The 17690-nt window shown below is 40.1% G+C and overlaps 2 protein-coding genes across 2 annotated transcripts in view; one reads left to right on the plus strand and one right to left on the minus strand.

Moving 5' to 3' along the window:
• The first annotated feature begins 3502 nt into the window (after window positions 1-3502).
• TSTD3 (thiosulfate sulfurtransferase like domain containing 3) lies at window positions 3503-7864 on the plus strand. Its single transcript, XM_060237498.1, has 4 exons — window positions 3503-3703; window positions 5675-5848; window positions 6137-6296; window positions 7630-7864. Exons 1-4 carry the CDS (start codon window positions 3535-3537, stop codon window positions 7691-7693), a joined length of 567 nt encoding a protein of 188 aa, XP_060093481.1. The 5' UTR covers window positions 3503-3534; the 3' UTR covers window positions 7694-7864.
• A 1649-nt stretch (window positions 7865-9513) lies between these two features.
• Window positions 9514-17690, minus strand: part of CCNC (cyclin C) — a 29328-nt gene continuing 21151 nt past the window's right edge. Inside the window, exons 8-12 of the mRNA XM_060237499.1 lie at window positions 15668-15759; window positions 15124-15191; window positions 14684-14763; window positions 11993-12111; window positions 9514-11173 (exon numbers count right to left, since the gene is read on the minus strand). Of these exons, the coding sequence (XP_060093482.1) occupies window positions 11119-11173; window positions 11993-12111; window positions 14684-14763; window positions 15124-15191; window positions 15668-15759 (414 nt within the window). The 3' untranslated portion in view covers window positions 9514-11118. The remainder of the gene's footprint in view (window positions 11174-11992; window positions 12112-14683; window positions 14764-15123; window positions 15192-15667; window positions 15760-17690) is intronic.

A 17690-nucleotide genomic window follows, 5' to 3' on the forward strand; every position in this document is an offset into this window, starting at 1 on the left:
TGCTTTTAGAGATTTTATAGTTATGCTGTTTTATCTGTGTTGTGGTAAACCAGTGTGAACATAATTGTTATTACAATCAGGCAGCCTAGAAAGATTCTTCATTGTTTTTGGATATTACCATAAACTAAAAAACACTGGTTACTTTTCCTAAGCAGCAGAGCTCCCAACTTTGGGTTGCAAAATTCCTGAAACTTTGGGGGCAGAGCCTGGGGAGGGGAAGAAGCTAAGCAGGATGTGATTCTGTAGAGTTCATCCTCAAAATCTGCCATTTTCTTCAGAGGAATTGATCTCTGTAGTCTGGGGATCAGTTGTAATTTCAGGAAAACTCCAGATTCCACTTGGAGGCTGAACCAAAACAAAAACCAACACTGCATTGCAACGACTTCCAATGTGTTATTATTGCATACATACAAAAGTTCAGGGTAATCAGAAAGCAAGGGGGTGGGAAGGTTTGAATATCCACTAAAAGGTAAAGGTAGTCCCCTGTGCAAGCACCAGTCGTTTTCAACTCTGGGGTGATGTTGCTTTCACAACGTCTTCACGGCAGACTTTTTACGGGGTGGTTTGCCATTACCTTCCCCAGTCACCTACACTTTCCCCATAGCAAATTGGGTACTCATTTTACTGACCTTGGAAGGATGGAAGGCTGAGTCAACCTGGAGCTGGCTACTTTAACCAGCTTCCGCTGGGATCAAACTCAGGTTGTGATCAGAGGGCTCCAACTGCAGTACTGCAGCTTTACCATTCTGCTATCCACTAGGCACTTCATTATACCCTGTGGAGACCAATCCCCATAGGATATAATGGAGAATCGATCCATGGGTATCCGGGGCTTGGAGGGGGCTGTTTTTTGAGGTAGAGGCACCAAACTTTCAGCATAGCATCTGGTGCCTCTCCTCAAAAAAACCCACCCAAGATTTAAAAAGGTTGGACCTGGGAGTCCAATTATATGAGCCTCAAAAGAAGGTGCCCCCATTTTCCATTATTTCCAATGGAAAGAAGGTATTTAAAAGGAGTGTGGTCCCTTTAAATGTGATGACCAGAACTCCCTTTGGAGTTCAATCATGCTTGTCAAACCTTGCTCCTGACTTCACCCACAAAGTCTCATGGCTTCACCCCCAGATATTTACTGGCAACCCTGTATCACAATCTATCCAGCCAGTGGCATTGTATTTATGGAACTGTAGAACGCTAGTGATTTCTGATACATTGGAATTGGAAGAATTGGACTGATTGAGATATTGTAATGACTTTTGAAGTACTCTATGATTTTGTAATGTGTACTAAGGACATTGTTGTATGTATACAATAATAACACATCAGTAGTTGTTGTAATGCAGTGCTGGCTTCTGTTTGGGTTCATACTGTTGTTCCCTCAGTTTTGTTGCTCTACCTGGAGGCTGGCATAACATAAGAACATAAGAGAAGCCATGTTGGATCAGGCCAATGGCCCATCCAGTCCAACACTCTGTTTCACACAGTGGCCCAAAAAATTTATATATACACACACACACATACACATAAATATACACACTGTGGCTAATAGCCACTGATGGACCTCTGCTCCATATTTTTATCTAACCCCCTACTAACCCAACACCACAAAGCTGGGTGATTTGAAGAGTGTTGGGAAATGTCTAGAATGGCATTGGTGGAAAAATCGTACTGAATCTGACAGATCATGCTATAAAGCCTATTGTAAGCTTGGGTTTCCAGGAATTTTCTGGAAATTCCAGCTGCCTTGGAAGACAGTGAGCTTCCCCTCACTGGCAGTCTTTGAGCAGTGGCTGGACTAACATTTGTCAGGGATGCTCTAGGGCTGATCCTGCATTGAGCAGGGGGTTGGACTAGATCAGGAGGGTTGAATTCTTTTGTTATGAGGGCCAGATCTGACATAAATGAAACCTTGTTGAGCCGAGCCATGTTGGGCCAAGATGTGTGTACCTATTTAAGATTAGGTAGCAGACATATAACCTTTATAAAGGACACAAACACAATTACGGTAATTAAAAAAAACACAACTAAAAACATGCTTAAAGCATTAGCACTTGTTGAAAGTTGCTTTCTTTGTATCTCTCCCATGTGATCCAGCGAACTGGACAAAGGAAGCTCTGGCTCTTTCCTTACTTCCTCAGGGGGCCAGAAGGGGGAGGAGCCTCAGCCAATAGAAGGAAGAGAACCTTGAATCAGTAGGTCTATTGTGCAATTGAGAGAGTCTGGCAAAGCAAGCTCTCCCTCCCACCTTCCTCCCCAAGGGAGGAGCCTCAGCCAATTCAGAAAATAGGTTTTGTTCTGTAGCTCCTGTGCAATTGGGCAAGCCTGGCAAAGCAAGCTGTGATACAGAATGAAGCAAGAGAGAGGGAGAAGGAAGCAGATGATAGCCAGTTGCTCCAGGGGCCTCATAGGAGCTCTCCAAGGGCCTGATTCAGCCCCTGGGCTGCATGTTTGACACCCCTGGACTAGATGGTCTGTATGGCTTCTTCCACCTCCTATGATAATAAAACCTATGAAGCAGCAGTGACAGTGGCAAAGAAAAGTTAATTCTCTACTATTATAGCATCAGCTAGTTCCCCCAAGTGCCATCAGGAGGTTCACACAAGTGGGTCTAGAAGCCCTTCCACTTTGCCCCCCCCCCCCAGCACCAAGAATACAGAGCATCACTGCCCCAGACAGAGAGTTCCAACAATACGCTGTGGCTAATAGCCACTGATGGACCTCTGCTCCATATGTTTATCCAGTCCCCTCTTGAAGCTAGCTATGCTTCTAGCCGCCACCTCCTGTGGCAGTGAATTCCACATGTTAATTACCCTTTGGGTGACGAAGTACTTCCTTTTATCCGTTCTAACCCAACTGCTCAGCAATTTCATTGAATGATCACAAATTCAAAGCCAAAGACAGGGGGCAGATAGAGGTAGGTTGACTGGTGGGTGGCTGGGAAGGAGAGGAGAAGGTAGGAAAAGAGGAGAGGCTGTGAGAAAAGAGGAAACAGGGAGAAGGAGGGAAAGAATTGACCTCCCACTTGTTCTTCTATAATTACCAAAGGTTCATACATACATGTCTAACACATTATTATTCATATGTCCTCTCACATAGTGTAGTATAGTCATCAATCTGATATGGAACTAAAAAGCAGCAACGAATGCCATGGAGAGTGATGGTGCAACTGAAATGTCCCATTATTTCCTAAGTTTGGAGGGGACCCATTCTTACCAACCAACCTTGTTGGTATAATACAGAGCTTCCTGTTTTGTGTCCTAAATTGGGTAAGGGTCAAAAACTTATCTGGAGCGAGACAATTGTTATAGTTAACTTTATGATTTTTGTTACTATTCACCTCTCACGTACTTTTATTGAATACAGTGAGACTCTGGAATTCACTGGCAACTCTCTGTCATGGTTTAGCAGACACTGATGATGAGGCAATTCCCTTAGCAGGCACGCCTAGGAGACAGGCAGTAACCAAGACTACTATACGTTGGAAAGCCCAAGCTAAGGTGCGAAGAGAGACGGGATGCCTGCTTGTACGGAAGAAACATGTGGTGTTCCTGTCGACTGCTGCGCCAGGCAGCCCTCAGTTTAAAGACTGCGCGGCCAGCAAGGGCTGCCGTAATTGTAAATTGGTTGACTTGTAGAAGCAGCCGTAATAGCGGCCTTTTACGGCAGCGACCGTCGGCCAGCAAGAAGCCTCTTTTTAATCTTGGCTGTAAGTGGAGAGGGGACAGGAAAAACCAGCGCGGGGTGGGGGGAGTTAATTCGTTTTCGATTGCACTGCTGCCTTAGACTGAATTCTGGTACGTCGAGATTAGTGGTATCAAATCCGACTGGCAGGAAGCAGCTATCCTGGATCTCAGGTAGATGTAACCCGAGATGATTTTGATTGAAACCTAGGACCTGCAGTATGGAAGTAGAAATTATGTCATGAGCCCACAGCCCTTCTCTATGGTGGCCTGCTAATCTCCATATCAAGCCTGTATTTATGAGGTATGAGTTTGGGGAGAAACTACGGCTGAGTGGCAGAGCACCTGCTTTGCATGCAGAAGATCCCAGGTTCAATCCTCAGCATCTCCAGGTAAAAGGATCAGGTGGTAGGTGATGTGAAAGATCTCTGCCTTAATTTCCAGGCATCTAGTTTAATCTTGTAAACAATAGATTGTATGTATCCTACTAAACTAAAAAGAAGTCCTGGGATACATTAGACAGATTTTTGTATAATAGTTTATCATTCTTCCTTCAAGAATTTTGGGGGGATATTTTGGCAATCCCAGAACATCTTTTCTTAAACAGTTGGATCGCTCATATACTTCTACAACTATTGACAGAGTCATATTATTGTCTCCCGTGAAAACATGTATTGCTAGGAATTGGAAAAGCACATCATCCCCTTCCCTTACTCAGTGGCATAATAAAATTTGGGAGTTTTATATGATGGCAAAATTGACTGACAATCTTAATTCAATTGATGGCTGTGAAACACCTTCCAATTTTAATACTATATGGTTTCCTGTACTGGAATATCTAACTGCTCAACAAGAAATCCCTAAAATCGTTAATGATTTACACCTATGGTAGAATGTCGGCACTGTTTGGTTATTTATAATATAATACCTTCCTTTGAAGTACATGTATATATGTGTGTGTGTATATATATATACACACACACATACATACACATATATATTGGCAGACATCTAGATAATATCAGCCTGTTCATGTTTTATTTATAATTGTACTGTTTCATGATTTAAAACCAAAAAACTGTTAATTTACAAAAATAATTTTGGGGGGATATGCATCATTCTCCCCTCCTCCATTGTATTCTCAATCCTGAGAGGTAGGTATGGCCAGGCCTCATTTTGGGCAGGAGCTCGCAGGAGCGGAGCTCTGGAACCTCTAAATTTTATTGTGCTTTCTTTTTTTTACCTCCCCCCCCCCCAATACTTGCTTCTGAGCTCCATTGTTCAACCCTCCCATGAGAATTTTGCTGAACTCTAAGATTTGATGAACTTTCTAATATTTTCCTCCCACAAAAAAAGGTAAATAGCCAAAACATATAAAGCAGACAGATGGAAAGCTTCTTCATGCCACTGCGGCCACATAGGAGAAAGTAATTTTTAAAAGTATGATGGGAGCAATGTTCCCTCTAAGCTGAGTTAGCGTGAGCTAGCTCACAGATTTTTAGCCTCCAGCTCACACATTTTTTGTCCTAGTTCAGGAAGGATGACCCCAGAGCACAGTAATTTATGCAGTAGCTCACTACTTTAACGCCAGTAGCTCACAAAGTAGAATCTTTTGCTAACAAGACTCTGCAGCTTAGAGGGAACATTGGATGGGAGTAAGGTTTTATTATGACAATTATAATTAAAGAAGCATTTTAAGGTAGATGCTAAGCTGATATAATTTAGTACACTTTCCGATGATGTCAGGGGTATGTGGCATATGCAAATAAGTTATGCAAGTGAATTGTGCAAGTGAGTTCCGGCACCATTTTCTACAAAATGAATCCTGGGAATGGCTGAGAAAGAAAATGACTGGCCAAAGTGTGCGACATAGGCTTTTGAACTTATTTCCCTGTTCCTTGTCAGGTGTTCTAATCACTATACCATATCGGCTTTTATTTCTAGCATGTTCTACAATAAGCACTAGCCTGCAAATACTTCTTGTTCATATATTACAGACATACAAAGTGCACGTGTACTTGTCTGCCACTTTTTCACTGCTGAGAACCATAATGTGTCATATGGAGAACTCAAAGACTTACTAGAATCCAAGGCTATTCAGCTCATTGATGTTAGAGAGAAATGGGAAATTGGAGAACATGGGAAAATCCCAAGGTCCATCAACATTCCATGTAAGTTAACACTTGCTGTTCCAGTGAGGGGAATGCAAAGCTGGTTAGTTCAATGGAACAAGATTATATTCAACAGATGTTAAAGATTAGCCAATATTGTCTGGACTTGTATTGCCATGTGTCTTTTCTCATACAACAGCTGCTAGTGTAGTTATTACAAGAAAATAATGTACATGACACACTTTGAATAGCAAAAGCATTATATAAATACTATGATTAGTCTCCTCTTATGTCATGATGTCTGTCTTGTCTTACAGTAACTACTGAGTTTATAAATTGTTCTTGCAGTGAGCGAGGTTGTGGAGGCCCTACAGATGAAACCGGAGCATTTTAAAAAGCTATACAATCAAGATATGCCCTCTAAATCAGACCGTTTAATTTTTGTCTGTATGGCAGGAGTGAGAAGCAAGCAAGCTGTAGCTGCTGCAAAGTCTTTAGGTTTTGGCAGGTAAATATATGTGCCCAGTATGTATAGATCCAGTCAAGTTTAATGGTGAAAGGAATGGTTTCAGCATAGTAACAACTGTATTTAAGGGTAGATTTGAAGCAGATAGGGAAGTCATCAAAACAGTTGGTATTTACATTGACGTTTCTCCTCTGAAAGTGTGATTATCAACAGCTTTTGTTCTCTGTGTTTCTCAACTAATGTATTGCTGTTTGAAAACCTAAACTTGGCACAAATGGTTTTACCTCATCTGGAGATCACACTAGTGATCTAAGATAGTCTGAAGGACATGCCCAGAGTCACAAAGGAAGTTCATGTTTATGCAGGATGTCAGGTTTGTAATGTAATGTAAAATTTTATTTATATCCCGCCCTCCCCCGCCGAAGCAGGCTCAGGGCGGCTAACAGCACTTCAAGTAAACAATACAATAATAAAACATTAAATTTACATTAAAATTCACATTAAAACAATCAATGATTAATCCTGATTGGATCCTAAGCAGCACCGAAAGTCATACCATAGGAAGACAAGTTCTCTACCTCCTCCTTCTGACTGCAATCTCTGTTTCCCCAAAAGTTGTGTTCGAGTCAGTGGACCTGCAGGAACATTGTGGGTACTAAATTTGAGAGTGTGTGCGCATGTATGTGGGGTGGGGAGGGGAGGGGGGAAAACAAAAACAACCCTCTCTTCCATAGGCAAAAAGCCATTGTGTTGAAAGAGCTACTGCAGTGTCATAGTATCTAAGCCATTATCTACTGTATCAAAAGAGGACCACATACTTTAAAAAAAAATGTTATAGGAACTTACATTGTGCCCATTTCATATGGTACATGATGTACAATGCATTTCAGAGCATTATTGTACTACAAGAACATACTGGTACAACCAATTACAATAACTGTAATTCTGTTTTGAGTGCTCTGTACCATGAAAACTGTGCTACAGAAACTAATTCAGTTTCAGATGGGAATCATTTTGGCCTGCTGTAGAATAGCTAGATGTGAGTTCAGTAGCACCTTAGAGATCAACAAGATTTTAGGGGCATAAACTTTCAAGAGTCAAAGCTCCGTTCAAGTTGGAATGGAGATCTCTGAGTCCTCATATCCCAGTCAGAAGGTGGGAGGGGTGTTGCAAAGAAGGGACTCATGGTGCAAAGGTACAATGCACACTTTAATCAGCTTGATTCAAGTAGAGGAGAAATGCTAGGAGCAGAAACTTAGCATATGTAGTGAGATAAGAATACTATGTTTCAATTCAGCCTTGGGGTGGTCCATCTTCTGAATTTGTGAATGAACTCAAGCTCAACAATCTTCAGAAATAATTTGTGTGCTTTCAGAGCTCAGAACTACATTGGCGGCTTCAAAGAATGGGCAGAGCATGAGTCACCAGGAAAAACATGATTTCTGGAATGACCAACTATTCAACAACCTGGAAAACTACTAATATGAGCTAAGGTTTGAGCTACCTAATATTTGCAAATCTACACAGCTTTGGGTTTGTTCTATGTAGCAGAATGTCGGTTTCATAATCAGTCTGACTTTGCAATGTTAATAGCATTTTCTTCAAAGAAAGTAAGCAGTTTGAATTTCATTAAACACCTTACACCAAGGGGGCCAGAAGAGCTATTTGGCCCAGCCTCACTTCCACCAAGAGCCTCAAATCAAGACTTTTGACATTATCTGCTGATGAGATTAGACATAGTTGCAGAGATAAGACTGACAAAACTGAAAGAAGAGTGTGTTCATCATACAACTTTAAACTTGTGTCCCATTACTAGGCTGCACCATCTGTAGTGTGTACTATGAATTAATATTCTCTTTCCATTGGCAGCATTTTTAATATATTGAGAGTGTCAGAAACTGGAAGTGACCTCGGCCTCTCTTGTCCTCCAGGAGGTCCTAACCTTAACCGTAACAGATTTGTAATGGATCATTTAGGAAGCTTATTGACATTATGAATTTCAATAGTTCAGTTTATCCCTTAATTGCTAACTTTAATTTACAATACAATTAAACCAATCAAAGAAGTTGGCCTCTAGGTTGATGAGAGGATATTATTGCCTACAGGTTTCCCCAATAATTTTTGAAATGGATCTCTTATCAAAAACCCTACTCACGTTATAGACAGTGAATGCATGTACATCCTGTCCGTACACCTGTAAGAAAGACCAAATGTGTTTACTTTATAAATGAACCTGGGGAACAGTACCAGGAGAAAGTTCACTGGATGACCATAGGCTAGTCACAAACTCTTAGCCTAACATACCTCACAAGGCTGTTAGAGGATAAAATGGAAGAGCTGAAAACTATGTAGACAGACCATGGGTGAGAAAGGCAGAATATAAAGGGGGGGGGGGAGTAATTATAGGGGGGTTATCACACATTCTACTGCACATGTGTTGACAGCAGTGTAAGAATGACTCACACAAAGATCAAGTGTACACTGTACACAGATTGCATGTAAATTCAATATGAAGATGGCTAAAGTGATAGAAGTAACTGGTGTTTCATGTTATTTTCTCACTCTGCTGCTTTGCTTTTTTTTTTTTTTTTTAGTGGCAGCCCACTATTTAGTCTACATTTTATGTAGGATTTTAACTTGTTCAGATAAACGAGTGTTCCATCTTGATAACACTCCAATGGTTGGATCCAACAAGGATTGTAGATCTTCCCTGCTTTTCTCCAGAGGGGGGAGCAGGGTAAAACTGCTTCCTCTTCTGTCACTGAAGCTGAAGGAAGAAGCAGGATGTTTTCTTCTCCCTAGTGCAACTTCCTGACATGGCTCCTGTGATCCTGGGAATAAAGATTCCCAGGGCTAGACATGGCTGATGGGCAGAGACAGGGAGGGGATGATGATGACAACAGAAAAATAGGGAAGATCTGTAACTGTCAGCATGGTGCGGTGATGACCAAATATTGCACTATGAGGGAACTGCGTTGCTAAATTAGCAGAAATGAATTCTCTCTCTGTCTCTCCCATTTTTCTGACCAACTGTCAGCATTTTTCACTGATGGGTTGCTGGATCTAACCTATAGTCTACATAAACTAGTCTGCCACACAAACTGTCCACCTTGAACCACACTTTTAACACAGATGCATTTTTAAATAAACATCTATTTTAGTGTATGAGAGCTCACGTCTTTATGTACCCAACATAACATTTATTATTTTGCAATGAATGACTAAATTTTTAATTGTGCAATGAATGAAAGAGACGACATTGTCAGTTTGCATTTGTTTTTATTCCTACCCAGCTAGTTGATATTACAAATAAAGTTTAACCCCTCAAAAGAACAAAAGTACTTTCATATACTAGAAGGACAAGATGTCTTTCAACTAATTATGTCAGCAAGGGCATGGAATAAGATCACAGGAATCAACAGAATAAAGAGAATTATGAAAAAGCCAGAACACATCACTTCTCACAGAAATGGTTTGTAATAGTCAGTATCCAAACACACTTTATAAAAATAACTTCCAACAGTTAAGTGCAAAGAGTCCAAGCATTTGCATACAAAAACACTTTGGTTACACTTAATTGAATGACAGGTCAAGTAGTGGCAGACATTACTGCCTTTTAAATCAAGTTTTAGAACAAGCACCATGTGACAAGGTTTCTCAGACCTATGTTCCTTTGTTTTCATTCCAGTATACCATATTACCATTACCCTCTATGTAGAAAAACAAACTTAGACAAATCCAGTAATAATGATTTTTATTGTTTTAGGAGAAAATCAAACACATTTATTTCATTATGAAATGCACAATCACTCAAATTCATGGGCTTTGGACCAAATCCTGTTTTCAGTGGGATGCTTGCCTGAGTAAGGATCACAGGATATGGCCCTCTCCTTAAAAAGAAACTATCCAGTGATCCCATCTAGTTGGAGTCTTCTTACAGTTAACTTGTAATAAATATTGTATTGTGGAGCTAGATCTACAGTCTCATATGAATACTTGCTGCCTTCTAGCCTCTGTTACACAATAGAGTAACAGTGAAGGCAGACTAACTTCTAGCACATTATACCGCCACCAGCAAGATCTGTTAGGATTTGAGTCTTCTTGAATAACTTGATTGGATTGCAAGATATGACTTAGTTTGTCCAAGGACTTAAGCATTAGAAAAAGGTTGAAATGTTTTTCCCTTTGCCAGCCACAATTTATGTTATACATATTGCACTGTTTTGGGTAAGCTGGACTTCAAGTTCCCTAACAAATTATATGTACTGGGTAAGAGCACCTTCCTTTAAATTGAAAAGAAAAATGCACGACACCTTTCTTAGACTTTAACAAGGTCTTTTCCCAGGCATTTTACTGAAAGGAGATATTAGTGGATGCCATCTCCTTACAAACAATTGCATTCTCCCTCTAGTACAATATCCACTGGCATTTATATACCTATTAAATTAAGATTTCACATACAACATTTCAGGACACATCCTGTGCTTAAAGTAGCTTTAGGGCAGTAAACACAGTTACACTTGCCCAATTTCTCATTCACACATTTTCTTAAATTCTTCTACCTTTTATCCCCATAGAACCAGTACTGCAATCTGTCCATTCTAAAGTGAATAGTGTTATTTTTCTAGCTTTTTTTCAAAGCTTTTGAGTTGTTTGGCGACTGAGAATTTTGTTAAGTGTATTTGTGCCATAATTCAAATGGATGTGTGTCTAAGGAAATATTTTCAGTATGTTTGACAGAAACATTCTTCAAGTTCTTTCTGAAAACACACTATTGAAACCTTCTGTCCATGTCTTCCACACAGGAAAAGATCCCAATGTGCCTTAATCCAAAGTGGTCCACAGTGAATGTCTTTGGAATGTCTTAAGACTGGCTGTAGCTAGAATTCTGACTTCCATTTGGACCTTGGTCTCCTTCACTGTTTGGAGTAAAGCAGACATTCCAACATAAGTCAACTTGTTTTACTTGGAAACCCTTCTTAATTGCCTAGGACACTTACACAGGGCCCTAGGGCCAAATCCCATCTAGGCAATGACCACGAAGAGGCTTGCAGAGCTTTAAGATTTAACAGCATCACATGGCCTCAGATCATGTTACAACATCAGTAACTCAGCTCTCAAAACAAGAACTAGAGTTCTGGGAGTGCAGATCATTAAAACCATCTCTGAATGCAATAGATAAATAGTCTTTTGTTGTGAAAATCTAGGATGTGGCATATGTGGCCCCAAAGCTCTCATCTTGCAGTTTCCAATTTAAGCTTGCTACGAACACTTAAAAGCAGCTGAGAATGCCTGCACAAGTGAAACACGGATTGGGCAAGTGATTCCGATTAATGACTTCAAATTGAAAATCAAGAGGTAATCCTTTAGATTCTGAAAGATGCTTAAAAATCACAATTAAAAGGAAATGCAAATGCTCCTTGTTTTTATTTCTATGCTTCTACCAAATTGCTGTTACTTGCTCTTTTTGCACAGAGAAGAGTGACTGCTTGCACATTAATTTGTTCCTGTTACTGAAACTGAAAGGCACATGCACAAAAAAATCAATTTCAAAGTATATTTTAACCCACACAAGAAGGACATGCCAAATTTGTAAACAAAGTTCTAAAGGACCAAAATTTGTCTAGGTCAACTGCCTACCCAATGTCACAGCAATCCATTCCTCACAGGTAAACATATATAAACCACTCTGACATGTGCCACGAGCATACATGAGAAAATAAAGACACAACACCTACCTGTTTGGAGGTGGTTTTGGTTTAGGCATCTTACTTAGAATAGTGGCCATTTCTTTCCTTTCATCAAAGTTTTTCCATTGTTCATACAGCTTCAAGATAACCCTGATTATTTCTAAAATCTAAACAAAAACATACATATGGCACTCAAGTGAATATGAATGCTTCTTTCAAGTCTATACGAGTGCTTCTTTGTATGTTCATATACGTACAGGTTGAGCTGGCATGCAGCTACTCTATATCCAGTGGACTTACACTCGAAACTGCCTACTGTGGCACTAGTTCGCTCCCTTTTAATAACAACCCTGAACCTATGTTAAACCACCTCTAAGCTATTGGTTCTTGAGATTTTTAGGCAACTCAGGTTTCTTCATTTGGCTGTTTTATTCAGAATTAATGCAACCCATGACACAAACTGTGATCTTGAGATGACACCCAAGGACTGGGTGGAGGAAAAGATAGCATATGGTCTTCTCCACTAGAAAAACCTAGGCCTCTGTAAGCGTTACAATACAACTACCAAGCAAACACATGTGGAAATAGGCTTCCATGTATGTATTCCTAACTGTCTGGGGGGACTAATTTTGTGTGATTTACCAGCCCCATTTAGCACATATTTAACCTTTTAAAAATGTGATCCTATTGACTGGCTGTTTTGGAGGGAGGGAAGGGGGCTGTATTTAGTCACTCTACCTCAGATGTTTCTTATTTTATCAAGCAGTTAATGGGTGAGGTTTTAACTGTTTTTAAAGACTAACCACAGATCAGAAATTCTGTGTCCTAAGGATATATTACCTAGTAAAGGGCAATTTTCTTGTACATTCAATTATTCATGCAGAAACTATATGCAACATGTCATATAAATGTTTCTGCTCACTTAAAATTTTAATATAGTTTCCAAATATCTATAATATAATCTAAGATGAAAATCATAATGTAGGACAAAAGAAGAATCAAAGTAACACATGATCAGAAACCTCATTTACTTTTCAAGTTTGATGACTGTGTCCATATTATATAAACTTTCAGTAGTTTAATGATGGGTTGATGGAACTGTCTTTAACTACCACCTAGATTCCAAGAATAATTTTACAGCAGTGGTTTTGCCTGTCTTCTTCCCAATCTTAACTGTTCATATTTGTCTATGGCAAGGTGGTTTATTTATACAATACAATATGTAGTATACAACAAGAGCATTTCCACTGGGCTGCTATTGTTATCCTGGCAGCCATAAGCATGTCTAGTATTAGATTCTTCTTAGAAGAGACCCATTTCTTCTACAAATGTCCCCCCTATGGGTCATAGTGGTGTTTTGTTGCTTCTTGGCTTCTTAAATACTTCTGACTTTTTTGGGGGGGTTCAATATACTGTCTTCAGAAAGTGTTTATATTTGAGCACATCCATGATTATGTGGAGCAATGTTCTCAGTCTCTGGCAACTCTTCCAACATCTGTTACTAATCTGAAAATGCTTTTCACTTTAAAAAGCACAATGTACCAACTAAGCAGAACCTCAAACAGTATTTGGCTTAATTAATTCTCTTTATATTTCTAACCCACCTCTCTCTCATACAAGACCCTGAATAACAAACTAAAAGAGACCAACTAATGATTATATTTTACTTCTCTCCTGATTTGTTTTGATGTATTTTTGGACACCTCTACCAACACGTGGATTGTATTGAATTTCTGCTCAAATTATCCCTCCACCCACACTTTTCCACTTGTATTTTTACCACCACTGGGGGGAAAACCAGGATGTTGACTATGAGAGGGATAATAGTCAATGGATTAACTAGCTCGTCCCACTCTCCTGGTCTTACACTTAACTACAGCTTTCCATGGCAGCTTTTGGTTTTAAAAATAGGGGGAAATGTACACCATCAGGAACAAACATCCATGTTAGAGATAAGAAGAGTTTAGTTTAAAACTAAAAACAAAAAATGAGATCTTATATCATTGTTTGCACATCTTTATATTGTATTTCAACAGGATGTTCAGGTTCCAAATGAAACAAAGTTTGAATCCAGTGGCACCTTTAAGACCAACAAAGTTTAATTTTCACATAAACTTTTGTATACATGTACACTTCTTCAGATACCTAAAGAATCTGCATGCACACAAAAGCTTATACCCATAATTAAACTTTGTTGGTCTTAAACATGCCACTAGACTTAAATTTTGTTATGTTGCTTCAAACCAATATGGTTACCAACCAGAATCCAGGTTCCAAATAGTATAAACAAAAGGGGGATTTGCAAAAACTCACAGGGGAAGGGAAATCCCCCCCTTCCCTGGATAATTATGCATTTCCTTCTCCAACTCCACAAGCTGTCTTCCTTCAAACCCTGTCCTAAGCCAATCCTTTTAAAAAACATTTGGGGGAAGGGGGGCATTATGGCACCTGTGCATATGCAGAAATTGCTAAATATAGGCAAGACAATAATCCCATATATACATTTCCTGCAAAGCTGGAAATTCCCCAGGGTTCACAAAAACATGTAACTCTTTCTAAATTCTAGCTAAAGAGTTTCTCACCAGCAGGTACCAGCTCACTAAGATACTTTCAGCTTATCTATTGTCCCATGCTCTAGAGCTGATATGATACCATTCTGTATGCAGCTGCTGGTTAGCCTGTAAATTTCCAGCAGCTTTATAGACCTGTAGCCAACGTAGCAAATCAAATTTAAACTACCTTCTCCATATCAACAGAGAGTTCAGCAAACCACTGCCTAGCATCCTTCTGTTGCACAACACAAGCCACATGTAGACAAGCTGCAAAATAAAAAGACATAGATTATGCACCATGTAACGTTCACAGAATGTGAGATGACAAAGGACATTTGCAGAACATGTTCTCTGTACTACTGTCTCCCTCTTTAGAGCTGTATTTTTGCCATTAAACCATTCTAGATACTCTCTCAACCTGTCAACACTTTTAAAAGATGTATATTTTGAGTTTTCTACTTTTTCATACTATATGTCTGCACTATCAAAAGCATATCAGTTTCAAACTGAGAATAAAATTGAGGCCGATACAGCAACATCAGTATTTCTACAAAGATGGTCACTGATGGAACTCTACACCAAACTGTTCCATTCAAAGAATTATGAGCACCTGAATGTGTTACGTACCTAGAGCTATCATGAAAGGAGGGTACAGCAGACAAAGATCAGTTCTATATGTGTCATTCACTATCCTCCTGCACAAACAAAAGCAACAGATCAGCAAGCTGTCATTCATGACTCCACATCAGAGAGTCAGTAATATGATAAGTGTGGCATATCTGAACAGAAGGGACTTTCTACCTCTGTATCATTTCTACATCTGTCCATTTGAAATGCTGCAAGGTCTTGTAAAATAAGAGGATTGCATTCAGAAATGTTTCACGGTCATCTTCCACACAGAAAGGAAAAAGGATGGGGTCTCAGACTACATACTTAAACTTGGATATGGGGAAGAGAGGAGACCAATGCTATTTTACAGCACAGGAACAATTTTAGCTTCATGCATTTAGCAGCAAGTACAAATCCCAAAAGGAAAGTCTCTCAAGATTGACTTATGTTGCTTGGGCAAACTGGCAAAAGTTTTATTGTTGTCTTGTTTGCAAAAATTAGTTTAGTTTATGCCTCAGCTCTTTTTAAAAATCTTCTAGTCTTATTCAAATGCAAATGTTACCATGCAAGGGGAAGCAGCATGTCTTCTTGGCCCATATCTTGCACGTACTGGAGAAGAGGTCGGTAGGGATGATATACTATCAAACAGCAGTCCTAGAAAGATTAGAACACAAAACTTGCTATAATTGATATGCATCAGAAACGGTTTCCATTCAAACTGGTTAGGAATGTTTCCCCTTCTTTTCACAATTTTTGCAAAATATCAGCATCTCAGCACATTTATTCGGTCAAAAAGAGGGCAGTGCTCTCCCTAGAATCCATAGATTGACTGGCAATCTGTCAGCTCTCTCCCTCTCACTCTAGAGACAAAGAGACACATCTGCAACATGCAGAAACCTTATTTGCCCACAAACCTTTAATTCCCCACTGGGAATAAACACTGCCAGCGAACAGTCTGTTATTAAACAACACCATACTCAAGAAGCTTGCCAAAATAACTGACACTAGTTGGAAATTCAAGCAAATTCTCTGTCCTCTTCTTGACAGAAAAATCTGAAATTCTTCCAGGAGGGATCATAGGAGAGACTTCGTCAATTAGTTAGGAAAAGGGTCACACAGTACAGTACATGTTGCAATCCATACTGGCATGAGTCTTTTCAAACATCATGCACAGAATACTGCCTAGAAAGTGTAGTATCATGAATGCCTTGTCAGCATTAGCATGATTTCCAAAGGGTATATGACTTAGTTGCACAAGTCACAACTTCAGCCTTAAGAAGCTGCTTAGGGCTGTATTAATTTATGACGTCCCCCACAGTATAAAGCATGGGTCCCCAAAATGGTAATTGTGGGCACCATGGTACCCATTAACACCTTTTCTGATGCCTGTCAAGTGTTTTTAGAAAGTGGGTGAGAGCTGGTAGGGCTTTTCCTCAGCTGGGCTTCTGACTGTCCACTGGAAATCTGAACATAAGAGAAGCCATGTTGGATCAGGCCAATGGCCCATCCAGTCCAACACTGTGTGTCACACAGTAGCCAAAACTCCCAGGTGCCATCAGGAGGTTCATCAGTGAGGCCAGGACACTAGAAGCCCTCCCACTGTTGCCCCTCCCAAGCACCAAGAATGCAAAGCATCATTGCCCCCGACAGAGAGTTCCAACAATACGCTGTGGCTAATAGCCACTGATGGACCTCTGCTCCATGTTTATCCAATCCCCTCTCGAAGCTGGCTATGCTTGTAGCTGCCACCACCTCCTGTGGCAGTGAATTCCATGTGTTAATCACCCTTTGGGTAAAGAAGTACTTCCTTTTATCCATTCTAACCCGACTGCTCAGCAATTTCATTGAATGTCCACGAGTTCTCGTATTGTGAGAAAGGGAGAAAAGTACTTCTTTCTCTACCTTCTCTATCCTGTGATTGATTGTACAAATTAAAATAACATTGTTTTGGCAGCAGCTGCCACCATAGTGTTGCTTTTACTCTCTCCTCTTTCCTACTGTATTTTTCAAAAATTACTTCTCTTATACCCTTCACTGTGTGGATGTTTGTGGCTCTACAGCACCCATGTTGTAGCAGGCCCACCTCCCACAGTAGTCATTTTGTAGTTGTGCTCACCAGGGCTTTTTGGGTAGAAAAAGTCCAGCAGGAACTCATTTGAATATTAGGCCAAGTCAGCCAGAATTATGTTCCTGCTCAAGAAAAATCCTGGTGCTCGCTGGCCTGTGTCAGAATTTCAAAGGTGCCCACAGGCTCAAGAAGGCTGGGGATCCCAGGCTTACAGCCTCAGCCTCATTAAGACCAACATTATAGACAGTGCATCTCAGATAGATCTTTTCATGGGCTCTGCAATTCTCTGCCTCATCCCACATCACATTACATAGGGTTGCCTTGTCAAGTCTATTTTGTGGTACCATTTACCCCAGAATTCTCATTATTGGACATTTGGCTCTCTTCTGCTGTTCCTAAACAACAGAAGACTCATTTCCTTATTAGTAGCTACAGCTAGATTAACTGTTGCTGCTAGATGGAAATCATCACTTTTCCCCCTCTACTGCTTTATGGCAGGAGAAATGTTGGCAGTACT

This window comes from Heteronotia binoei, chromosome 1 (genome assembly GCF_032191835.1).
Source record: "Heteronotia binoei isolate CCM8104 ecotype False Entrance Well chromosome 1, APGP_CSIRO_Hbin_v1, whole genome shotgun sequence".
NCBI lineage: Eukaryota > Metazoa > Chordata > Lepidosauria > Squamata > Gekkonidae > Heteronotia > Heteronotia binoei.